The following is a 27,892-nucleotide window of genomic DNA, read 5'->3' as shown; positions in this document are numbered from 1 at the left end:
TTTGGCCCACTAATTTGTTTTTATCATTATTTTCTGCGGTGGAATTTTTGTAAATGAAATTACTTGAAAAAAAAAGTGCTCAGTTAAATCGAAATTCTGATAACTGATCGCTTATCTGTAATTGGCGGAATTCGTTACGTAATTTAATCTTATCTGAGGTATGAATATTTATTTTAATTACTACGTGATAGCTTTTTCTCTATTTTTTATTCGACATCTTATCGAAGAAAATATGCCGCCCGAGATTTTTTCCTCCATCAGAAATTGAAGGATAATTTTTTTTTAATCTAATTCGCACAAGTAACGACTGACGCGATTATGTTACAGAATTTTTATCCTTGTAGTAGAAACTCAGGTCTAGCATTTTATCCACAATATTAACGATAAAAAATATTTAAAATAATAGTACATACATGAAACGGTGAGAGCATGGGAAGAAAGAAAGTTTGAAAGTACTGTAGAATTATTGTCTATGTAATACATGCTCCGAATAATGAACTTCCGGATTTCGGGTGCGTGTGAACGAACGACTTAATCCTGCCTACAGACTAAACACAATGGTGTGAATCGAACAATGAAAGTCCACGTTGTGTGCATTTGGTATCGAAAAATTTAAATACATTCAATATAAATGGAAATATGTATTTTTAGTCGAAACATCGGGCTTTGATGTTCGCAAAAAAGACATTCGGTATCGCGGTATAATAATTATAAATTGTAAGGAAATTGTGAATAATTATGGTAATTCGCTATTCAATTGATTTATTTAACGGCTAAATCTCTAACCTCAGATTTGTCAATCTATAAGCGATTTATTTTAATTTAGAAGAGACCTTTGATTTATCCCTTGGCACATGTGTCAAGATGCAATCTCGATCAATGATCTCTAAACGAAGTTTAGACGATCCGTTAATTCTTACTCCGCGTCAGAGGTTACATAATCAGTTTTCAATCTAGAATTAAATTTTATTCGACCGCTTTTGTTGTAAATACTTTTTATACATTTTTCTTCTTCTGTGTAATCGAAGATCTTTTGAAAAAGTAACATCATATGCCGAATTAGGATTTCATTTGCCAGATCAGATTAAAGGAGTCATTTTTCAGGGAAAATGTGATATTTGCGTCAGACTTTCTCGCATTTCATCTTTTTACGCACCCGCTTTACAAATTGAACTGAATATTAGGAGTTTTTAAAATAATGTTTCTTCGCCGTGATGCTGCTAGTTTAATTCCCAAAAATTAGAAATACAAGATGATGAAGGAAATAGTAATAATTCTCACGTTTTTCCAGCTCGGCCTTTTTCCGATCACGTAGCTAATTTCATACTTTGGGATACGTTGACTGTAGTGAAAATAAACTCGAATTATTTAGATAACTTTGTAACGTTGAACCGGCGTTCAAATTATTTTTATACATAGAATTTTAAATAATGTTTATCTTTACATTTTGTTACAGGGTACAGCGAGTTAGAAGGCTAAACGAAAAAACGTGAGTATAAACTTGATTCAGCATACTCTGCGAATTGAGAGGCTACGCGTACCTTCAAAATCCTTATTCATTTTTTTCATTTAGAATTTTACTACCTCTCAAACTATTGGGATAATTAGTCTGATTTGAAACACCGTAGTTTTGACGGGTAATAAATACAATGGTCACAGACGTGCGGTGGTCGCCAACCATCTTTTTCCTTTTCAATGATGCAATTTATTGCCTAATGTTATTCTCAAATTCAATTTGCACGCCTTATATGTATTCAGCGTAGGTAATTACATCCGTGCATTCTTACATATTTATAACACACGGACGTTTGTAGCATTTATATCTTATAATCAGATGTAATATATATACATGTATATCATGTCTGTATATTCACAGCTTGCGGGTTTTGGCGATTATCATACACCGGTCTTGACCAGAGTTGTTGAAAAGTTCGAATTATACTGTATACTTGAATTATAGACGTGTAATTTAATTTATATATGTATAGGCGACGATTTAACGCTCGTCTCACACCTATCAGGCAGTCTTAACGGTTCCCGTAGTAGAAATATACACGACACGTTTGATCGACCCGAATGATGATCCGAGCGTATTACATCAATGGTTTTATCAAATTAACCGATAACTTTTACTTACATTTACTTGTAATAATTAATAAATAAGTATAAGATCCCGATTGCAAGATACAGATTCGTGAGTCAAATGAGTACGGGCAATTCTTTGTTCTCATCATCGTATATTTAAGAAGAAGAGTCAAATTGCATACAGGAAATTAAACTTTGGGACACACCTGACCGTTGTACCCAGGCATTCTTACGTCGTATACTTTTGACAGATATAATGCATGTTACATACACGTTGTGTAGGATATCTAAGGTATTCTACGTGCGGTGAATTCATTCAACGCAGTCTGATGCCTGGTCGTTAATATCAATAGACGAAGGCGTTTTGTCTGCGCGTTGCATGGGCAGAGGCGTACAATGGAATGTAGATTATGTGTAGTTAACAGTTCCTTACGGAGTCTTGAAATTAACGTTAATGATCTCGTACAGGGATCGATATGTCGAGGCACTTGCATATGGGGCATTCCATGCGAGCCCGATCAACGTCTGACCCTCGCTATTTCTGATTTTGTTTGAAAAAAATTTCTGCAATTGCTTCAACTTTGAAAGAGTACCATGAATTTTTTCAGATTTATTATTTAACTGCTCAATTGTTTACAAATATTTAAAGTGATTTGAAAATGAACCTTTTTTTAAATTCTTATATACTCGGAAACTGTATTTTCTATTCCAAACGTTTCAAGAGTGGGTCAGTGATAAGCCGATTTTTTCTATTCTTTTGCGCAATTATAACATTGTTCCAACGGTTATTGTTTTGTCGTTTTTTTCCCCCTTTTTTCTTTTGGCACATTCAACTTTTTTCCACCGACTTCATAATGGTTGGCCTTGGACGGAATCCCCTATACGTACGTAGTTAACGACAGTCGCAATGATCAAGCATCTCCAAATCGTCACATTAACTTCATCTATCTACTAATGGACAATTCTGGTTGCAGTCATTTCCATAAAGTTAAAACGATATTACTGCATAATTACAATTTTGCGTTTAGTTTGTTGTTGTTCTTGTTTTTTATTTATTTATTTTTTGTTCTCAATTTTATGCAGAAAATATTATTTGTATCACATTGTAACCTGAAATATCTATTTGGCTTTTATTTCTAAATGTAGTATAAACGTAGACTTTTTAATGACACTCGTTTTTCTCGTCCTTTTTATCAGAAAAATACAAAAATTTCACATTTCCAACCTTTTTTTCTCCACGACCAAAACCTTATCTCGGTATTTGAAAGTATGTAGTCAGATCTATCGCACGTTCAATTAGTCACGTGGGGCAGTTACTGAGAAAATTGGAGCTGATCCCGCCTTGGCCTATCGGACACGGTTTATAGCAGTTACATATCTCTATAAATAAAGTGACGCTCTTTACACAAAAACCCACTGTAATGAGATTGAAGAAACTTTGCTATTACGATGCTCACCGATATCAATCCGTTAACAAACTCCAAGGTAAACTCGAAGCGCAAATTTTCTGCTACACCTAACAGTGTCGAAACGTACGATGTATAAACTATGAAACGTGAGAAAATAAATGTTTAATTTTTTACCCCCGTTTTACGTAAAAGATTAGAAGCTTTTATCGTAGCTTCGGAACGGGATTAATTAATACACGTTTCCGTTGTAATTTTTGAAACCGACAAGTACGTTACACCGGAGGACGACGTATAATCCTCTTGAGCACGGCTGCAGCCAAGCTTATCACATCTACCATTATACCCAGTGGCATTATATACGCGTAGCCGATTTAACGAGCGATGACGTAAGCCATCCGCGTGACGTCACAACCCGCGTTACATATCCCACCTATCATCCCATGTATCCGTTAACCGTAGACCGCAAACCTCTCGCTTTTTATAATTCTTTTCCCCTCTTATTATTCCCCACGTTCGTTCGTTCAGGTTCGCCTAAACCACTCCACTCCACTCCACTCTCTCTACATCTATCTCTATCTTTATCTCACTCTCCGATTCCTTTTTTTCTTTTTTTTTCAATCTGGTTCCGTTCCTCTACACCATTCAAAAGTCACGTCGACGATAGTTTACGCGAGTCTCACAGAATCACGTTTCACGATGATGTCATCGCTAATCTCAATTACCTGCTGAAAATTTCTGTAGTCGAGGAAGCCGTTTTATAACAAGCCAGTGCATACGCTGCTACTACTACATATGTATATATACATATATATATATATATAATTGTATCAGTAACGCTGTCGCTACACCGCCGTCACCGCTGATTGTGAATAATTCACTCACACTCTTTGCAGTTACTTTTCGTGCCCGCAAATACAGGATATATACCTATAACACACATACCAGTTAGTTTGATCTCGGCCTCGACTAGCAGATCGGATTGCCGACCGCTGCGGTCATCGAAGATTTCGGCGGCTTCGTCTCTCGGCTTTTCTGCCGTTCTTTTGCTTCCTTACTATATGTATACATACCTACCTCTGTCACTTCTCGTGTTCCGTATAATCATATTTTTCATTTTAAAATCACGTATTTTTCTCAGCCAAAACCGCTTTCAGTAGTCCTGTTCGTATTTATACATTATCAGTGGTATTGATTTATTCGTACGTAATGTTCGCGTTTAAACACGGTTTACTCGTCGTCTGTTTATTGTAAACGTTGCAGCATACGTTATAAATAAATCGGATTTCAACACAATCTTAAACTAAAATCAATTGGAGGTAAGATATATTGGAGAAAATTTTCGTTGACGCTGTAAGACATTATTATTACTATTGTTGTTGTTATTATTATTATTATTAATTTTTGACCGTTTTCAAAATCATACGTGTATTATATTAAAGTTCCTTGATCGTTATCTAATCGCTGGATTATTTCAAGGATTTTTAATCGTCGCGAATCTGATATTCTTGATTCACGATCAGAGCCTGCTACTAAAGGAAATAGTTGACTTTGAACATATAATACCTTATATATTTTACATATAAATATGTACGTGCGTGTATTTTCTACTGATTTAAAATATTCGAAAGAAAAATTGCATCGTAATATATTTCGCCCTCAAATTTCATTTCTCACCTAAAATTATATATATAACATTTAAAAAATAGCTGATTGCTAACCACAGCAGTTGAACGAAGACAAGTATATTGCTTTCTTGTTTCCTGTTCCAATGGTCCAGAAATATGAAAAATTTGAAAAGAAGTTTTGCCAGTTTACCTGAATTCTCGGATTCGTAAGACCAAGCAATTCTCACACGTTGAAAACAAGAACTGTAAATTTTTCCTCAAATAATAATCCACCTTCGAAAATGTGCAAATCGTCCGACATGCAATTTCCCCAAAATGATTATAAGTTTGTTGTAGCTTAGCGACGTTTGATTGTGGGCAATAATGCTCGTGTAACGAATCAAGTTGGGGGAAAGAAAAATTGATAGAAAATCGACAATTACGACGAGCCGATATCGCTGGCAAGTACGGTGCGTCTTTCAATGTGTATAACACCTAGGTACAGAGTCGGGGGTGCTGTAGGATCAATACCTATCCCACCACCCTACGGCAAAAGCTGCTCCGTCCTCGTTGCCGCCACCTCGACGCCAGCCGGGGTTTCCTGCTGCTGCCACAGAAGTGGTGGGCATTTGACGACCTACCCTGTCTCACCGGCTGGATCGAGTGGCGAGCGCCTCCCGGAAGTTGGGAATTCGTACCGATGACGATACCGGGAGAGGGGGGGGTGGGGGGTGGTATCTTAGGGGAGTGATTGCCGTAGCCGCCATCTTACGTTGGGTGTTTGAGTGGAACTGTACTTATGCAAATATATGTATATATATAGGCGAATAAGAAGAGCCACAGACATGTCGAAAGTTTCATATTTTGGGGTAAAAGAAACACCAGTGAAAGTTTTTAGTTTCGGCAGAATCTGTGAATCCGGAGGTCTGACAATCTCTTTGGCAGTGAACAAAGGATCTTTTTTTTTTATGAATGATTCCCGCTGCCTAAAACAACAGAGGTACATGTAGAGAGAAATAATCGTTTATAATATTGAGGGTGAACACTGATGAAATCATCATTTTTATCATGTGATAGAAACGATCGAAACGAACCTGAGCGAATTGCCAATATTAGTACAAGAAAAGCTGAAATTTATCGTAAACAAACTGTGCTAGTGTTTCTGATTCGACTCCAGGGGCTTTGATCACTGTGCAAAAATGACGTACCCTGATTACAATTACAAAAATTATAAATTTGTTACAATAATTACAGGGGTTGCAGAAAGATTGCAAATATTACAAACGATTACAGCACGATTAAAAATTATTACAAATATTGTAAGGGTTACAAAAAATTACACAGTTTACAAAACATTAGAGTGTAGATTGCATCATTACAAAAGATTACAAACCATTACGGAGGTTGCAAAGATTGCAAAAGACTACAGAGATTGCCGCAAACTACAAAGATCGCGTAGAACTTGCAAAAAGATTGCAAAGAATATACGAGATTACAGTAACCTGTGGACACCAGATTCCATCAGTAATTAACCCCTTGTCCGACTCGTAATCATTTTTACATTAATATTAATACTCGCTGATCAGATCCTGATATATTATCCGAAAAGCATTCCAATTGCGAGCGATTTGTGCTCGAGCCTCATATGATTTCAAGTTATTTTCATTGATTTTACACGCTGGTTCTAACCTAAATTTTCAAAATTCGTCATCATAGGACACACTTAACCATTGCATAAAAAAATGATCTAAACACGGATGCAAATTATCTTGCGCAACACCTGCGCTAGATACACTCGACTGAAACACCCAACGTGTAGTATCTTCGCTCTCTTTACGTTTCCGCAGACATCAGTGCTTTTGTCTTTATTCTTGGGTTACGCCCCGTCCTGCTATTCCTTATACCATAGAGCTGGGTCCGTGGGAATTTGGGTTAGGCACACACGCGGGCATGCTTACACTTTTTAATACGCCCTCTGTCGATGAATACCCTAGAATCTAGATACACATTGCTGCGGAAATGAAGTAAGAATAAACACAAGGCTCCAGTCTGTCACTTGGTCAGGTTGTGCAGGGTTACTGAATGACTAGTCCCATTTTTAAGCTGCACTTTAATATTCGTCACAGAATTCTTATGAACCTGGAAAAGTTTGAGAATTTTATTTGAAATCTTGACTAATGAAGTGAAAACGAAGTTACTGTTGCAATTTCGTTGAAAGTGTGCCGTTTCTTTATTTCTGCGTCAGATGAAAATGTTTTGGACTGTTTTTGATCAGAATTGTACGGAGAATCGCGCGGTGAAGCCCTTTTCCACCTTTGCGATAAGTGCAGTTAGATATTTGAAGATATACAGGGCAGGGGAGGGCAAAGTGAACACCCCTGAAAATGTTTCGTAATTTTGAAAAATTGAAAAAGAATTTTAAATTTCATTATTTGCTTGCTCTGGCAAACTTCAAACACGAAATCAACTGCATATCTTGAAAACTTAGGGAGAGGCGGGCAAAATTTGCCACCCCTAAAAATTTCAAAATTTTATTATTTACTTGCTCTATAGCAATTAAATCAATTACATATTCCGAGAACTTGAAATTCGGAAAAATACAGCCCTAAAAAAGTGAAGCTCCAAATCGAGATTCTACTTATTGAATCTTTTAAATGTGCGCGCAAAATGGGTCCCGTCCATAAGTTTCTCGTACTTTTCCAAAATTGATACACAAAAATAAGTTCAGTAGCCTTAGAAATTTGGAAACACCATATTGTGAATGCATTGAAAGAACCAAGGAAGTGAGAGGCGTAATGCCCCTGGAAATTTTCGGTAAAAATTTTGCGATCCATTGATTCAAACCTCTGTTCGAAGCGTTAACTTCTCAGGGTGTCCACTTTGTCCGCCTCTTCTCTACATAAACGTCGAAATCGACGAGGGCACCTCTTAATCCACCCTTTCGACGTAATTAAATTTCGCGAACATCGGCTCTACGGCACGAAAAAGTTGTTCGGTTGTCGCGTTTCTTTGTGTACCTACCTATGCCGTTCCACCCGTAATAAACGTCGAGTACCGGCTCTCTGTGTCGTTGCAATACCGCTATCCTGTAACTCCGCTGTACCGTTCAGATAATCTTTTCCATGGTTCCGCACCGCAGTCGCGCAGACAAGGTAAACCGAGGTACGGACGCGGTTTGACTGCGTAATCGTGGTCAAGTAACTGTCATTTTGGTCCGCTGACGATGAGTTTGAGATCAATCGACCATCGGGCATATTTATTCACAGTCGAGATCTTCCTTTGGCCGACGTTACACTGACGACGTGACGTTATACCTTGGGGAAAACAAAACATACTTATGACTCATTGAAATTCAAATGAGTTATGAATAATTAACGCAATAGTGTGTACCAGTGGATATGTTGAAAGTTTTTGATACATTAATGACTGTGAACTTTTTCAATGTGACTTCTCAACTTTTCGAATATATTTTTTTTTTTTTTGAAGTCACAAGTTTCCATTATCCTTGTATTCACTTACATATTTATTGTTTTAAATCTGTTCTCGTGATATTAAGTTGTTTATGGTTACGAAATACAAACCCGATAAACGTCAGCATTATGCAACTGTCGAAATGTGTTCATTATAAGAATAATGTCAGTAACGATAATAACGGCTATGACGATTATGATTATGACGAGAATGAAAATAAGAAAGAAACGATGTAAGAGGTTGATGTACCCGTGTTGAGTTACTTGCGGTAACGTGATTAAATACGTATACTTACAATGACGAGGTTCAGGTAGCACGTATTTCGCATTGAACCGATGATTTAGTGCAAACTTTGCTGTGAAATAATACATTACTTTTTCCATTGTTACGCAATTTGGATATATTCACATTTTCTGACTTGTGAAGAAATTAAATTTTCAACATAAATCGTCGACTGTGACAGATCCATTCGAAAATTCGACAAAGCGTTTTAATAGTAGTACCGTCAGTTATGGTCCGGTACAGAAATGGAGACAAATTTTTTTCTTCTAAACAATCATAACTCGTTCGTCTGCCTCGAGTCTGTTTATCAATACGATAATCAACTTGACTACCAACATCTTCACCTACGCATATGCAGACATTAACACGTATAGTCGACGAATCGAGAACGTTTTGCCGTACGGAACGGTTTTAAAGAGACTTCGTTATGTAGAGCGTAGCGAAGCAAAATTGATGGGAGAACATAATAAAAGCAGGTAATCGATCATCGGCTGAAGCCTGAACCTAAGTAGAACATGTTGAGTGAATTACAAACGAGATTGAGTAATGCTTGTAAAAAAATGGCCACGTCGATCATTGTATTTCACATTTTTTTACTTCCATTTATTTTATTATAAACAAAGGGAACAACGAGACCATGTCATTTCCGGCGTAGCTGAAATGATCGTATATTCAATTGTTAACTCGTCTCTTAGAAGTACTCCACTACTTTTTTCAACCGACTAACGAGTACGTAACAACGACTCGTTTCTCAGACAGCCAATTATTGACACGGGCAGCAGACTTGTCCAGGAAGTCGATCCAATTCTGTAGGATACTCTTCGACTCCATTTATACCCGTGTACTCCTCTCGCTGTGTATTTTATGTGATCGCTAACAGTGTCCAATAGCGTAACGACAAGTCCAGGGGTGGGTGGTTATTTACAAACGATCATTTGAAATGCTCGAACGCACGAAATCTCTGATCAATTTTAGTTACATTTAATTTAGATAATTTGAGGCTTTTATTTTCATCTTTAAACCGTTTTTTTTTTTTTTTTTTTTTGTATTCATTTTTCTCCTTCAATTGCTATCAAATTTCTATACGATTGTTGGCATTGATATAAAAAAAGGTATCAATGATTTCCGATTTCCCGTCAAATTTATGAAATTATTTAAAATCATGTGCAACCCCATGAATTCCTCCAAAATCATGCATCAATTTTGTCTTCGTCGAAACCCAGTGGAATTAAATTTATAATTATAATAATTTATAAATTACATTTGATTTTGTTTTCGACAGCTTGGAGGAAGTCTGAAATTTATAAAATTATTTTTCACGATCGTTTTCATTAAAAATGTTGCATAGCCTGATATATGAAGGAATGTTCAAGATGTCATGGAATGCCTCGTATATAAACTCTTCAAAAACAATGTCTTTCTTTTACGTGGGTCAATCATAAATGTAATAAGACAACAACCACAACAACTGACAATTAAATGTCAATCTTTGAGAAAGTAACGTTTAAAGGAGAAATGATCAAGTCTCATACGTATTGTAAAAATTTCATTGTGCAGAACTTGGATATAAAAAAAAAGTCTACCTTTTTTTAGCTTCCCTTACGACAGTCCCACCCTAATTTAAACTATACAAGGGTCGCAGACGTAAGTAGGAATGCGGATCGATAAGTGGGACAGGAAAATACCGCATGACGCACAGTATAAATTTTACGACTTAGTTAACGTTGCGGATAACTGTAGCTTTTTCCGCATACGTTCCCCTTCCCTCAATTTTCAAATTCATTTCGGTAAAATTCAAAAACATTCAGCTTTAACTACCGCAAAAGCTGGAATGCTCGACACGTATGTCTAACTAACTACGAAGATGCTGCAATTTGTTCCACTTAATTCCAATCGCAACGCTTAGTACGAAGGTTTTCGACCTTATTCTACTCGCTATATTTACCAACTGAACACGGATGTGATCATGCAATTGAATTCGGATTCATGAAAATACATATTTTTCTACCGATTCTTACGTCAGTGTAAAGTATGTACGTACGTGCTTTTACTCGTTACGTTACTGCAAAGCTACATATGGGAATCTTACTTGCTTAGCGGTAGATTTTGTTGAACCTACTGCGTTTGATTAGAAAAAAAAAAAAAATTACTCAACGGATGAAACTTGCGTTGAAAATATCGTTCCATTGATGAAAAGAAATAATAAATTATAAGAGTTTTATCATTCGTGTCGTTAAACCTGAAGCCTATGCAACACGACTTAAGGCTTAAATTATTAATGCACGCTAAATAAAGAGTCGACGACACCGTCGAGACTATTTTAAAAACTAAAGAATACTAAATTAACATAAAACTTGGCAACTGACAGGAATGTACAGTGTGCATAATATATGTGTGTATATATATATACATATATACATACACGTATGTATATATGGCGTCGTTTTAATTAACGACACTTACATTCCAAGGATCAAGAATTTTATGCACGCTCGCACACACGCTAAATTCGCGATTATCTCACTCGTATTATTGAAGACGAAGGAAATTCTTCAATTCTTATCGATAAACGATTAAGCGCTTGTTGTATATTTCTTTGCAACTAAGCAATCAGTCTTTTTGTACCACAATTTTAATCGCTTTTGCTTCAATACATCTTCTTGTGTGCGAATCCATAACCGATTATCGTTTAAAATGTAGGTTTAGTGATATGATTGCAATGATATTTGAATTTCCTCTGATATGAATATGAGTAATTCCATGACAGTTGTAACTTTGTATGTTTCAATCTTCTTTCACAAATATGTCGAGAAGTGTAAGGGATGCGGAAAAAGAGTTGGACACAACATTTGAAGGCGTTTGAACCACGCTATCTCCAAGTCTACTCGTATCTTTATCATTCCCTTCCAAAAGCCATCAAGTTTTATACAAAACTCTTTTTTACTCGTATCTTTCTTATAGTCTTTGAGATATTTGCCTGGAGTGATAAACCCTGTGAGTCATAGTGCTAAGAAAAAAAGTTCTTGCCACCTATTTTATATCAATTTTTTCTTTCGTATATTTAGAGAACTTTGAAAACATTTCTTTGCAGTTTTTGTCTTACTTCTGACAGTGTACTAATGGGTTTTTAATACTCGGGAGTAATTATTGTGATATAATGTGAATTATTATCGTTGGAAAATTGAAGTAATAATTCATTTCCGCGAAAGTTAAATCTCTACACGATACATTTTTTACATAAATTGTAAGTTTTTGGGGTTTTTGATTACGAATCTGAAAACAGCTTTTGAAAATTCAACATGGCCGATCCAATCAGCAACTCCGAAAACTCCTGCGTAGAGTTTTGTGATCGTATTCGATCAAATGTGAAAGTTTTGTTCACCATGTGGGATCCACCGTCTTGAATTTTTGAAATAAGATTTGAGCTTTGTAATCAGCGACACCAAAAACCATACAACACTATCATGTTACAAAACTCGACTGAGCACAATAATGTGTGACTCAGAGGGTCAAACGGACCCCCCTCTACAACGCATCGCAGTCTTCCAGTTCCTCTATAATTGTAGTTACAGCCCATGCCACTTTCTTATCATCATTTAACAGTTATAATTATCTCGCCTCGAATTTGACCCATTGCTTCTTCACCTCTTCCTCACAATACTCTCGTTTGTATTCGTATTAATACCACCGCCACGTATATCTGGAAACTTGCACCGTGATAACGGTGGTGAGGCTAGAGGGTTTTGTACACACCAATGATTCGTCATTCGTCATCTGCTATCAATTTGTCACGAGAATTAATTGCCGTTAACAAGATTTATCGTGTCTTATCGGAATTTTTCTACTCATACCGCGCGTTACCGACATACGATTATACTTGCGCGTACAAACGTTTATTGTTACAGGCATATTTTGTGCGTCTATTTTTGCAGTAAGTAATGATAATAATATTGTAAACATTTGAAATATGCATTGTGCAAAAAAAAAAAATAAAACTAATAAATAAAAACGAACAATTCAATGCTGAATATCACGGATTTGTATCTAATTGTAAATGTTTAACCGATTATCAGCACAAACCTCGTGCGTACCTAATGAGTGAACTGAATTCAGGATACATAAAAAAAAAAAACTGCAAATGACACAGATTTTAATGTGAACTCGTTAAAAATTACCGTTATTCCTTAAAAATTCGCCGTACCGGACGTACATCTTATCCATCAAGTTGAAACTGTTTCTTGCGTATAGTTGCTTCAAGCTCGGCTGAATCTGAACCGATCACGAAGTCCGGATCAGCGTAAGTGATTAACGGTAAATTGTTTTTTTTTTATTTTTATTCTCTTTATCTTTCTGTTATAAGCCGTACTGGCTATACGTTCGTCATGTTTATATTCTACAATGTGTCCTCATTTCAAGATATTCCGTCGTCGAGGGTAACCTCTTGGAAAAAAATAAATGAATAAAGGCTTTTTACGTTGGCATTATTGAATTCAACCAAAATGTAATTATTGTCAAGTTTTTGAGTATTCAGTAAAATATGCAGCTTATATTGTTTATCTGTGCACTGCTGACAGTATCTATCGATTGATTCCGGTTGCATAAGTTTTTTTTTTTTATTTTATTTTATTTTATTTTAATTCATCTTCCAAATGTTTCGAAAGCGGCCGGTACTATTCGTCTATTCGTATAGGCCAAAAAACGGGGCGTGACACTTGACTTTGACCACCCCGTACACGAGGGCCAGGCGTGAATCAGGGGAATTCAGCCTTAGCCAAGGATACTCTTGACTCGGTTGAGTAGGCTGCGTGTATGTGTGTAAGGCGTCTATTTGTAGTCACCCTATATTCCTGCTTTCCGAGTGTCTGTCTGTCTCGACCTCGAACAAAAGACCATTCAAGGCTCGAGCATGCGTGTGTAAAAGTACTGCTATGCTCGTGTGATCACTCTTCCAATTTTTTTCCCCCATGGTCTAGGTAAGTAAGCAATACTTCGAATTAATGCGGTGTTCGTAACTCTCAGACCACGACTACTTTAGAGAACGGTCAGAAGAGAGATCGGGTACCAAATTTTGTATGGATAATTGGGTCTTTTGTTACGAGGCTGGAACTAGTAACGTTTTTGCAATGATTCACGTTTCGAAATTGCAGGAATTTCTGAAATTCAGTAAATCATGAATGAGGCAAAACGTAATCATATTTTAGAAAATTGGAGTACTTTAGAGTCACTTTAAACTTGCAAAAAATAGTAATTTTTTTCCCACAATGCTTCGTTACGTTAACGTTACTGACTTCAGCATCGTATTTCGTTTGCACTAGTACTGAAATATTTGACGATTGAAATAACGCATTTCTTATCTTAAATTTTGACCATAAAAGGATAGGTACAAATATTTCTCACGTAAGCTCTTGAAACGTAGACTATTAACGTGTGAATTGGTATTTCCATGATGTTTATAGAACATGCTCCTAGTCCCTTTGTGTTCAGTCAATTCGGCATTCACTAACCGAGACTAAGCTTGGGGAATTTTTACGATTGGTACGCTTTCTATTTTAGTTTGTGCGTACGGTGCGTCAGAGAAATTATTTCAGATAGACCAGCAAGCAGTTATGACCGGACCGTTTTGTATTTACCGGATGATACGTATCCCTTAGTTTTATTACCCTGACGCCAGGAATGCAAACACCCTGAAACGAAGCTGATAATAAGCGAGTTGTAACTTGAAGTCGTGGTCGCGAAAAAACTACTAATTTCGTGATTAAATGGTGCTTTCGATATATTTACGCATAATTGGAATAAACGGATATTTTTACTTGACCGTAATAAAATATTTGTTCAGATCAAGGAAATATATTTAATCTGAATCAACATTTCATGGAATTCAAACTATCGTTGTTTGAAATAAATTTTATCAATTTTCTTAACCCGTTTATTTACTTAGACGGTAAAGTTTTTCTCTCGTTAAATAAGTAATTTACATGATCATATATTTTTTTTTTAATCAACTAAACGGATAGTTTACTCAAAGCGAAATATGCAGCCTTAGAGTAATGAAATGCCAAGTTCTGGATTGGAGCAACTTTCTTTATTGGGCTAGACTGCACGATTTGGAAAATCTCGTTCACCTAATTCCAGTGAATATTTTTGAAATCAAGCGTTTCTAATAATATAATCTCTTTGTCGAAAGAAATTTTTATTCACAGGCTATCGGTTATTTATTTCTTTCCAACACACAGACATGATCATTATACGTTTTTTGATCAAGATAGGATTTATTCAATTAACAAATCTTATGGTCTTTAATCAAGTGAACGTTTACTAAATAGATCAATTTGCAGTAGACTAAATAATGTATTTTGATTGGAAAAAATCAATTGCTACAAGCTGATAAACAATGTCTGAGTATTGGAAAATCATTCTTTGAATCAAAAACATACCCTAGATGTATAGAATTAGTTTTTTCTTTCGACGTTCATATTTATTAAATAAAAAATAATCCAATTCAATCAAGTGAATATAAATTTGATAAAAAAAAAAAAATTATTTCAAGCAATCAGTATCATTTGAATGGAGGAACTTTTTTCTCTCGAAATCAGTGTACTTGTTATAATTTATTATACACATATCCGTGACTTTTCAACAAATTTTCTTCCACGCTGATCGCATCAGCCTGTTTTTTCACACCAGTGCAGCGTTGAAAGAATGAAAGTCAGGAAAGGGTAGGTAGGTAAGGATAGACAAGCGCAGGAGGAGCCGTTGGGTTGTGCCAGGAGCAGAAAGCAGTTTACCGTATTGATCGTCTGTCCTTCCAGTTGCTGCCTGGTATGGTGGTCTGGGTCTCCGACCGACGCCCTTCGCCTCTCTTTCTATTCTGCGTCGGTGACGATTACAATGACGATTTTAATTAACGAATAATTAATTGTCAACAATTTTCCTCGAAAGATCCTCATTTGCGCAAAAGATCCTCCTGTCCTTTGTCCTTATACAGAGGCGTTGATGTTATTTCAGAATCAGGTTACACACGGTTTAGTCGATGTCGTTATTTCGTGCGTCTGGAAATCAAAAACCATAGAAATGCACCGGTTTAAGTCGTATCCGGGCTTTAATGAAATTAAACCAAGTCTCCCGTCCTTTCAACACGAGATCCCCTTATACGTTCGGGAGTAGCGTTTGCTGCTGTGTAACTTCAGCTAGCAGGTTCGTCAGATTCATCGTCGCATTTCTATTATCTATGACAGTGCGGTAATTCGTTTTATTTCATCACTTTGTGCACAAAACGCAGATATTTGGAAAATACTAGTGAAAAAATACACTTGAGGGTATAACAGACACATTCAAAGTAAAGCAGTTACAACAAACGATATTTTTCCGCTATCTCATAATGCCTTAGTCTGTATATAGTGATTAGTTTTTATAAAATTTTGAAAATTTTTATCTCTACAACTGTTCATTTAATTCAGTAAAGGATTTTCTTCTTCATTATACATATGGAGTTACATTTATAAATTATTATTATTATTAGGCGCCATCGGTTTTTTCCTTGTACATTGACCAGGATTCGATATGTGAATATGTATAATAATTCTTCTAATTGAATAGAAATCGACTTGTCGTTACGGCCTTTTATTTGGAATCTTGGCTACTCTTTACTTCCTTCATGACCCGTAGGGCTATGCAGGCATAGTCCCTTGAACCATGGAACGAGATGAAAAGCGCGGGAAGACTGGGACCGATAGAGAAAGGGATATTACATCATGCGAGGGTCAGCGATTTCCTTGAATAACAGCTGCTATTATTCTAAATTCCGACCAGTTGATGCCAGTAAAATACTGATTCCTGAGTCAACGGTCTTTATGCCGTTTTACAAGTCGTTCTGCGGCTGGGAAGAAGAAATATTGTTGTCTGAACAAATTGTAAAATATTTGATTTGTCATTACAGGCAATCCGAATTAGGAAGCTCGATAGATGAAAATCAAGTCAAATTATACACTTTATGTATAATACTCAAATTTCTATAAATTAAAATCAGTTGCATGTGATGTGATTTTTTTTTTTTTCAATTTTGGAGAATACTTTAAACATTTGGAAGTAGTTCGAAAAATAAGAGAAAAAAAAGACACCGTCATTGGGCCAACTTTGAAATGATCGTAATACGATTTAAAAGAGAAAGTGAAGATGTTTCAACAAATCTTTTATATTTCTTACTCGATGCCTGTGTTTATTTTCTTCGATAATTCACAAACAGGAATAATCGATTCAATCAATTGGTGCGAAAAAAGATATACTTATTTCACTTTAAAGTTTGGGAGATAAACATTCCTAAAAATTTAACTTCTAGACCCAAATCCTGAAAGTTTTTTTTACAACGCGTATAATACGAAAGCTCTATCTCATATTGATACTAAGAGATGACTACCAATTCTTTCATGTCTGGAACTTATTTAAGGTGGTTCTTTAGTCAATCCAAAGTCCTTAGCTGTATATAAGACTTGGACTGATTGTTAATAGGAATGAAGTAAATCCCCTCGTTGAATATCAGACTAGATTACCGGCCATAAACACCAAAACGAGCTTTTTGAAAATTGGATTTTTAACATAGTGCTTATGGTCGATATTGATAAAAAACAAGATGATGGTTGTTGAAATATCGATATGTTGTAAAGGAGACGTTGCAGACCGTTGCAAAAAGATTTTTAATTTTAAAAACGACGGTGTGTAATTTACAAATGTCGCGTCCGAGATTAATTATTAATACTAATTTAATATCGTTAATCGTATTTTTACATAATCTGGATTGATTTGTTACTAATAATAACAAAATGAATATTAGAACACTGATTTTGCATTGAAACAAATCTATTGTGCATCGAAATGTATGAAATTTTGGAACTATACACTCGCTATTAATTGTATCACAACGTTAGTCGAATGAAAAACTACGGACAGAACTTTATTAATAAAATTATAACAAAGGGTGATGATAAAATTCTTAAAATTCATAAATTCTATTTTCTTCTATTATTCCAACAACTTTAATGCAAATTATACACTTCTCTAAAACCGTGTTCTACTGACTCCGGAGTTAAGAAAGAACCACCTCAACATCTCATCTAAAAGGTCTGGACTATCGTGCAGAGAGAGCGTCTGGCCAGAGATGAAACCGGCGCAATCCGCCCGGCAGAGGCTAAGCATCTTTTGGTGCATTTACGGTAGTGGTGGAACGGTCTGGTACTTGAAGTTCAGTAGCGTGTCCAACGACGAAGGTTATACTCGAGCGATAGAATGCAAGTGTTCTTGATCTAGAAAATTTCGTGATACCAATTTGGTAGATTACGTTAGGTTACGGTTCGTGCTTGATAATTATTCCTCGGTTCGACGTCTTCTTCATCCTAGTTGGTGCAGTTTTGGATCTACTATTTACCGATCGATTCGTTCATCGTACAAAATTGCCGGCAGTCGATTGTTTAATTACAATTCTGCTGTGCATTATTATCAAGTATATAGAATTCAATTAATGAGTTACAACAGCGAATCTTGGATGTTCGTAGCCCAACGCATTCGGTACGGATCGAATTCACCATGTTGAAGTTAGCAACGTTATCGTAACGATTCATGCTGAGGAAAAACCGTTACTTCGCGATTTTGGAACTGTTTGAAATTCAGTAAACCGTAATAAAACGAAGCATAGTCATATTTTGTAATGTTGGTTACTTCAGAGTGGTTGTAAAAATAATAAAATAGTAATTTTTTTCCCACCCCAGTGTTTCGTTACGGTAACGTTACTAACTTCAATTCTGTTCGAATCCTCCGCGTATCGTACCTACAGTTGAGATAATAAACGCCACAACCGCCAATTGCCGTGGCGAAACTGTTATGTCTGTGAGCTGCTGATGCGAACTCTTGGGTTACGTAACTCGTGTCGGCAATGAAAGAACCAGGTCGAATGTGTTTTACCTGCACATCGTACTTTGTCAGTGATTCGTTGAGAGTGTGATGTTCAAAAGCGCGGACATGAGTTGCAACATGATTCGCGCATGTATTATTTAGCTGAACTTTAGATCCTAACTCGAGAGGCATAAACGCGCTAGTTTGTTTTTGCAATAAATCGTTGAGGGGATGTCGGATTAACGATCGAGTGAGCAGATATTATTTTATATAGACTTTAATTATTTTTTAACTTTTTTTTCCCCGAAGTAATCAAATCGATTTTAAATTTTGAGACATGATAGGGGTTTGCAACATTGCTTGTATGAGCATCGAATAAAGGTGAGAAAATTGAAGAAAACAGTGATAATACCTGCAGCTGATTTTCAATCATTTTGAGGTTGTGACACGTTACTCATGTATGAATTTTTCCGGAAACGGATTGAAATGTGGCCATTTTTGAACACGCTAATATTTTTATTTCGGCAGCTGAAGTATAATTTTAGCTTTACCTTATTTCTACTGACCGACGAATCAGTCTACGTTAATTTTCTCAGTGATAAACCGGCACGGGATATCAGTTAAACAATTTCTAACTAATGTCACGTGTCTTTGCCGATGATAACATTCAGTTTATAAAGTGATGTAAGCTACTAACGGGAGACGCAACGTCTGCGATCGTATTATATAATACTGTTTATATACATGCATAGATGTAACGACACATTAAAATTCTGGTACAGTGAGAAAAGAAGAACCTATTGTTGAGTTTATACTTAGCCTAATATAATAGGAATTTTTAATGGCGCGTGTAAAAAGCACCTGTTCATCGCTTCGTTCCTTCATATTATCGTCATCTTTCCTGCGGGCTGCAGGTGTTTTACGTATCAAATATAATCAGAGATTATTTGTAATATTAAAATTGAAATAAAGAGATGAGGATCTTCGTGAACTGTTTGTGACTTGAGATGTCGCCCTTGCACACGTCGCGGTGGTTATAAAATGATTAACTACCCGTAAATTGCACTGCCTTTGATGCTAGATAAACGAGGTTGACTCGCAATCAACTCTCTTCCGGTTTTCATTAACGCTTTCAATATCTACGTACTCGAATATTCTTCTAGGAACGATGTTTGTGTCCGCGAAATTTGTCGTTGTAAAGATCATTCCACCTATGGACTAACTAACTCCATTTGTGCATGAAATTATCTGTTATCTCATGTTAAATGGGCAAAGAGAAAAAAAGTAATGACCAGCCAGTGCACTCGTATATACATAATTAAATGTGAATTATTTTAACTGTGCGTCATGCTGCATCTCACTGTCGGTGTAAATATAGTTCATCAAGCACTCATAAACACTGTAATAAAGCATGCCGATTTTATGGAGGATTATCCGGATGAAGGCTCGTTGGTGAGTGTTCGTATGCTCGGAAAATATCGCCTACAGAAAATTACATGTGCCTGTAATTGCGCCACCAATCAACATATTGACAAGATCTGTGAAGTACAGGCTATTGACTATTTCGCATTAATGGGATATTATTGTTAATTGAGCTATACAATGACATGGAAACTCCTATTTGTTTGTTAAGATTTTTCGGATGTAAGTTTTTGAACGCTGTCGAATCTGAACATTTTAATATGTACGGAACGTACAATATTATTCGCAAAGAGTGTTTATGTTCAGATATTTAATAACTGTGTATGAGGATGTTTATCTGTGGAAAAAAAAAATTGTTTTTTAAAATGACGAGCGAGAAATTTTGAATACTAACTAATATTGGAAACAACCTAAGAATTAAAATCTCAAAACAAAAAACCATTTTAGCGACGGCCGTTAGTAGTGATTTTTTTTGTACAGTACACACCTATGCATTCTACATGATTAAATTTTTAATACTTTATACCTACATGTCGTTTAGGTTGGCAAGTATTTGAAAATTAGTTTTCATTCGATGAATATTTGTTTAAATGTACACGTTCCTGTAAACCCAGGCATACAACTTGTGACCGTATCATGATAATTAATAATCGTGTAGCATTATAATCAGTAGCAACTCGACTAACGTCAGAATGTATGCACGTGTAAACAATTCTAAAATTAAAATCAAGGTCAAGTGGAACAGTTGAATTATAATTTTCGAACGTTTCAAACAATCTCATCTTTCGATTATTATCTAATATTAATATAGTTTTTTATTTTTCTTTTTTGGTTGGCAAGTTTTTGCTTCCTAAATTATCGTATCTTATATACATCAAAAAAATTAAATTTTGCATTGTTTTTTTTATTGCAGGAGTGGGTGTTAGCTGGGGGTGGTGCGAGGATGGCGGACACGAGTCAGCAGGAGCTCTCGGAGCCGCACACTAACGGGGCAGTAGATGGCCTCACCGAAGAAGAAAAAAGCAAAATGCGGCCTGCGGATATAGATGCTGTAAGTTTCCCCTTTTAATCATGGAAATTCATGCGTTCTTTTGAAATTTATCTATCGCTCTGTTCGTTGCCACATAATTGAACTCAACTTTAGAACAAAATTTAAGAATTGATTGACAAATAAAAATTGATTTCCATCTACACAAGTAATAAAATAGTATTAGAAATATATTGTCCTTTTGAATTAGCTCATTGCTAACAAAGGTGAAGTAGCAGATGATGAAAAAAATTTCATTTTAACATGATTGAGAATTGAAGATAATTTCACTTGAATTTGTTCGATTCCTAGGATATGCGTGAAATGGAGAGAAGGAAGAGGGTCGAGATGATGATGAACTCTAGACTCTTCCGAGAAGAATTGGAGCGAATTATTGAAACACAGATGAAAGACGGGGGGGCGGGACCTTCCGGACTCCTTCAACAAATATCTGATATGATGGGGGCACAAGGTGCTCGCTTCAACTCAAATGTGTTCAAAAGTTAGTATTCTACTAATTCAGTTGCTTGAAAAAACCATATTCTGTTGTGGAAAAAATCTTTTTTCCATTTTTTACGTTTATGTTAATTATATTCCAACTTACTGCAAGGAATTCTAATTAGAACCGTCGAGAATAAAGTTAACTGATATACTTGGAAATTCTATATGCAATAGCCAGTTTCATCTCAGGAAGTCTTAATTGTACTATTCAAACAGACATTGAAATCAGAAATCGGTTATTCTGGAAATTCCAATTGTGTCATATCGTTATAGACATTGGACGTTTGCATTATTATTATTATTATTGCTAATATTATTATTATTTCTTTTTTCCTAAACTGAATCAAAATGAACATCTCAAGTCTTGGCCATTTTGTTCGTAAGGCGAGTCATTTTAAAGAAAAAGATTTGACAAGTTGTTAATTGTAAAAGGAACAACTATGCTTTGAGGTATAGTTGTGCAATGAAAATGTGACTAAATAAAAAATTTTGCGTTCAATCTGAGTAGAAATTCAGAACTCATCAGACTTGAGCTAAAATTACTCATATGTCCTGTCATTTGTGAAAACAAATTTCGTGCATTACTTCGCATTCGTCACAATCTTCTTATTTATATTTCACAATTGTCAAAATCTTTCAATTTTTAACAGCATAAAAATGTTTTTAAAGATTGCAATAATGAGTATCAGAGAAATGAATACTTGGATATACTTGGAAATACGTAGATTTTTACAACTAATAGAAATATAAAGTTATAAATCATTTTCATGATATCTGCTAAAGGTTCAAACTGCGTGGTGCCTATAAATGACATTCGAGGAGTCGAGAGTATGGGATATGCTAAAGGTGAAAAACTGCTACGATGCAAGCTAGCTGCTGTGTTCAGATTGCTTGATCTCTACGGATGGACGCAGGGTGTCGGAGGCCACATTACAGCACGTCTGAATCAAGATCAGGAACACTTTTTGGTCAATCCTTATGGTCTTCTCTATCACGAAGTCACTGCGTCTAGTTTGGTCAAAGTAGATATGCAGGGATCTGTCGTTGAGCAGGGAACGACCAACTTTGGTGTACATATTACCGGATTTCAGTTACATTCAACAATACACGCTGCTAGACCCGACATCAAATGCATTATCCACATCACCACTCCGTCCGTTATAGCTGTGAGTAGAATTTCGTCTGTTTTTTGTATTCCGCTCTTGATTTATTCGAGTTTGCACAAACCAATTCTACATCACACGCACGTATCTGAAAACTATCCTGCACAAAACAATACTACACAAAATTATCCTGCACAAGAATTTCTCACACGAAACAATCCTACCAAAAATTATGTCAATTGGATATTTTCCTACACAAAACGATCTCATCTGAAGCAAATTAGTACGTGGTACTATGAAGAAAATATCTACAACAGGCAAACTTTTTACATATAGACCATTTCTAAAAGTAAAATATTGGTATGAATACAATCTCCAAGTTATCTAGATCTCTATGTATATATACAATTCATGGAGTTGATTTACACTAATCTCAAACTGCAACATTTTTGTTTGAAAATAGTTCACACTGCACGCCCAAAATAAAACTGTAACAACTCAAAAAATATCGTTTCTTCAAAACTGCCATAAAAACACATGTACCAATTTATACTTTAACTTAAACACAAATTCGTAAGATAACTTTTATCCAGATGCTACGGTTTTGTTTTAGGCATGCGACTTATAAAGTTTGGCCGCGAAAATTTTTAGTATGTAAATTCGCAAATTTTTTTTCGGAAATCTATAAACATTGAATTTTCATACTCACACAATTTAACCTTTCAATGGACGGAAAGTTTGTTTTATCCATAATAATTTGTACAATATTTCTTCGAATTTGTAATTCTAGAAGTTTTGATCCAAGTAACTTCTGCGAAAATTAAACAATTAATGAAATACCTGAGTAAAAATCAATTGCAAGTACGTGAAAATAACTTTCTGCTTAACATATATAGAAGGTGGTTTTAAGAACCATAATTCTGTCACCCATATTCAATGTCTGGACAGATTGCGATAGAATATGCGTGCTATCATCACGAAACGTGACGAAATGTTACAATCCTGTTGGTATCAAGTATATAGGTATGAATAAATTAACGGAGTTCCTTGGTGACAGCTTATAGTCATGCATTCTGCAAATCAGTGAACTTTTCCTTCTTCCACCTGAATTTTGTTCTTTTTTTACATTGCCATTTTGTGATTTGATCAAAATTTTATTCTTGTATTATTAGTGTAGCACAATTGATGAAATTACGCATAACTCGAATCTTTCCACTCCTGTTCTAGGTTTCATCTTTGAAGTGCGGGTTGTTGCCTCTTGGCCAGGAAAGTATAGTAATCGGAGAGGTAAGCACGCACCAATATATCGGTGGCGTCGTCGAGCTTGAGGAAAAAGAAAAGATATCAAGAAATTTAGGTCCAGTGAACAAGATAATGTTTTTAACAAATCGCGGGGCATTGTGCTGCGGGGAGACTGTAGAGGAGGCATTTTACAATGTTTACAATACAGTTTTGGCTTGTGAAACGCAACTGAAACTAATACCAGTTGGTATCGACAACCTTACCCTTGTTTCGGAGGAATCAAGAAAGGCCATATTCGAAGCATCCAGAAAGCCCCCTGTTCCACACCATGCCTCAGTTGCCGAACCATCGCCTCTAGCTGACAAACTAGAAAAACGCTGGCGTATTGGTGGAACAGAATTTGAGGCGCTCATGAGAATGCTTGACAACGCCGTAAGCCATTTTTAAAAGCACACTTATATGCAACTATTAATTTCGTATTCAGATTGATTGAAAAAAATCAACAAAGTTTCACTACTGTTTATCAATTAATGATTTTCCCCATCTTTTTCAATTCAGAATAGGTATTCTGAAAAATAATTTATATACAGACTTGGCAGTGAAGAAGAGCAATTGTATTCCATAGTTTCTAATTTATTTGGTTAAATCCTCAAATATAATTTCGATTCTGTGTTAGGTTCATTCACATAATTAGAAACTGGGATGAAAATCTGGAGCCTCAAAATTCAGTATCCGTACATTAGACCAATATGAAAACAATGAAGGCGCATGTGCGTCTTCAGCTTCAAGCTAAACGTGCAGCAGTTACATTTTTATTGCAGGGTTTTCGCACTGGCTACATTTACAGACATCCATTGATCAAAGGAGAACCCCCAAGACCGCGTAACGACGTTGAGGTACCTCCAGCAGTGTCTTCCTTGGGCTACCTTCTAGAGGAAGAGGAGCTTTACAAACAGGGGTAAGTTTTTGTCGGTTTCCTCATAAGTCGCAAACTTTGTCACTAATGGAAAAGAGTTTATTGCTTGTCTAGTCTTTCTAAAATTCATTGTAGAGGATCTGTTAGGCACTTGAGTATAACATTAAGTGCAAAAGTATGTCGGCAGAACTAGATTTAAACGTTTCTATTAGAGTTTACAGTGTTACAGATTTTAGCGTAGTCATACTCGCGCCTACGTGACTCTAGGTAGAATTGGAAAACCGAGATTCGAGCCATGGCTCAGTTCTTATCTAATAGGCATGAAGCTAATGTGTATTATAAGATGACTGCCCGAGGTTGGCTTTGAGCGAGGCTGTCGGTACAAATCGACTTTCGCGTGTATTCCAATAACAGTCAAACCGTGTATGAGTTAGAAAAGAAGCCTCGTTGCTTAGGTACTACTTTAATTTCGTGCATATCGGTAGCAATCGAACGCGAGCATATTATCCAAGAATATTAGCTTATCAAATTGGCTGGAAACATTCAAGAACTATTAAATTATCGTACAGTTACAAATGCAAATGTAATTGTTGACAAACATGTGTTGTACCATATTTACGCTAATCTTATTTTGTTCACTCTGGGGATAATTATATGTGAAATTTTTCAGCCGATGTCTAGAGATGTGAAAATAAGCTCAAAACTACCAGAGTCTGATCACATTGCACATTCTGTAAATTATAAAACCTTTTCGCAAATTGTTTATAATTTAGCTTGTATTAAACGAATCTGCTCAGTCACTTCGACTATATACCAAGAATGTTGTGCCATCCATTTCCATTGTTATTGGTGAAAATAACATTGCTGGAAATTTTTCGATAAGTTTTCCTTACTTTTAATTGCGAGGGTGGAGCCCATTCATACTGAAGTTGACTCCTTTCCCACTTTGACACGCTACCTCACTACCAAGTTCTAAAAGATGATATTAATAAATTTAAGACAAATTATTGTATTTATTTGTTTTTGTGCTTTGCAGGCTGTGGAAGGGAGGTCGGAAAGGAACTGACAGATCACGCTGGCTTAACTCACCGAATGTTTATCAAAAGGTTGAAATCTTGGAGACCGGCACCCCAGACCCGAAGAAGATAACTAAGGTAGAGGTTATTACATTTGAAAATAAAACTGAATAAAGAGAACATTATTCGTGATGCACCATATATCTATATAAGCATATACAATATCTATAAATTTTTATTACGTACAATTGTTACGACCAGGTTGTTCCTGCCGATTTTTTATTTTGTTTTTTTTTTTAATCTTTAATGTACTAGTGTGAAGTCGAACAAACAGGTGACGATGAATTGGTGTCAAATTGCCAATTAGCCATAATTAAGAAGCTGTAAGGGTCGTAACACATCGCTATCACATCTATAAATCAGAATATTGTTTACAGTCAAGTTTTTTTAAAATGATTGACTGGAAACGTTTGAAAATTTTTCCCCTTGCATGCATAACTAGGCAACCTCTATAACATGTAACAATTGTTTAGAGATTTATTTACGTGATATCGATGCAGTCGCATTGAATTTTCAGCTTTCACATGAATCGTTTTTAGCGAAAAATTATGAAAAACATGCGGACGTGCGTTAATACTTTGGGAGAAACACACAAAAAAACAAAACAATTTAATACTCATTCGTGTTGTTATTGTATATCATTGACATAATAGTCAATTAAAAAGTATATATCTACGTATTTCTTTTAAACAGGCTCGTCCAGAGTTGCTAAAATATAAGATAATACGTATATCTCTACGCTTCAGAATAAGTAGCTACATTTATCGCTAAAATCAATTGAATCAATGATAATTTTGGATCAAATGACATTCGATGAATCGATGAAGTTTTAATTTCATTGTTTTTATTTTTATTTGTTATGTAATTTTTCTGAATCAATGGAAGGCTTTATTTCAATGGCGCATCGTATTATTACCTTTATTTTTATAATTGTACATTTAATTGCTAAACATTCCATACTAGCTATATACTCATTCCAAGTTCAGTACCACTGGTCTTCAGAAATATTTATATTTTTTTTTATGCCGAATTTAAGAATTTAATATGAATTTAACTTTGTTTTATTTACCGAGTTAAAGAAGTGAAAAAAATGAAATGCATCAACAAAAATATCAGTACCTAAAAATCAATTTTCACAATTTATGCCTAATGAATTTAAAACATGCTATTTACGTTTATTGTTCTGGAGTGTAATGGGCAGCCACAATAGTGACTAAATTTTTAAAATATCCTATTGATATATGTATGCGTTCAATAACTTTTAGCGATTATAAATAAAACGCTCTGTTTGAAAGACTTATTTACATGGGTTATTAATCAAACGAATATTACTTTTTTTCTGTTTTTTGTTTTACCTCTAACTCTCTTTGTAGTTTTTTAATTTCCGTCGTAGCAAATAAAGATTGCCATCTCAATTTAAAAGTTCGTTTTGATTAGTTCTGGAATTTTTCTCTTTTAATGGAAGTGAATGGAATAAAACAAGAACCTAGAATGAGTGATACATGGCACAAATACACACGAATACACCAAAACAAAATTCACTGAAAGGTGAAAACTATTCAAATTTATCAAATTCGAATGGTAATAGTTAACTGAAACTTCTCGCTACCAAGTACAATCGACTTTCGCTATTAGAGTAAAAACGATGCACAAGTGACGCAAATTTACAATTAGAACTGTTTCCTCAGTAAGCCCTTCGATTGTGTATTTTCAGGCAACCGACCTTAAACTGTAATTGATGACAGATGAAGTACAGAATCTATGCTTAATATATACATTCACATTTGTGTATGTACTTTATGAATTCCTTTTAATGATTTATGAAGTTGCGGTTGCTAATTTCGTAATTATGTGAGCGCAGCAGGAGGAAAT

The 27,892-nt window shown here is 35.5% G+C and overlaps 1 protein-coding gene across 7 annotated transcripts in view; it reads left to right on the top strand.

The window, feature by feature from the left end:
* Nucleotides 1-27,892, top strand: part of LOC124181387 (protein hu-li tai shao) — a 63,655-nt gene that overhangs the window by 16,629 nt on the left and 19,134 nt on the right. For 5 of the 7 annotated variants that reach the window (XM_046567916.1, XM_046567911.1, XM_046567915.1 and 2 more), the window contains exons 1-7: nt 20,066-20,185; nt 21,069-21,206; nt 21,495-21,684; nt 22,467-22,849; nt 24,014-24,460; nt 24,850-24,986; nt 25,981-26,098. In XM_046567916.1, coding sequence (XP_046423872.1) covers nt 20,081-20,185; nt 21,069-21,206; nt 21,495-21,684; nt 22,467-22,849; nt 24,014-24,460; nt 24,850-24,986; nt 25,981-26,098 — 1,518 coding nt within the window. In that variant the 5' untranslated portion in view covers nt 20,066-20,080. Of the gene's footprint in view, nt 1-1,456; nt 1,490-20,065; nt 20,186-21,068; nt 21,207-21,494; nt 21,685-22,466; nt 22,850-24,013; nt 24,461-24,849; nt 24,987-25,980; nt 26,099-27,892 lie in introns of those variants that run through there. The other 2 variants (XM_046567913.1, XM_046567914.1) reach the window with 1 other exon arrangement.

Source organism: Neodiprion fabricii, chromosome 4 (genome assembly GCF_021155785.1).
Source record: "Neodiprion fabricii isolate iyNeoFabr1 chromosome 4, iyNeoFabr1.1, whole genome shotgun sequence".
NCBI lineage: Eukaryota > Metazoa > Arthropoda > Insecta > Hymenoptera > Diprionidae > Neodiprion > Neodiprion fabricii.
This window is presented reverse-complemented; position numbering and strand designations above follow the sequence as displayed.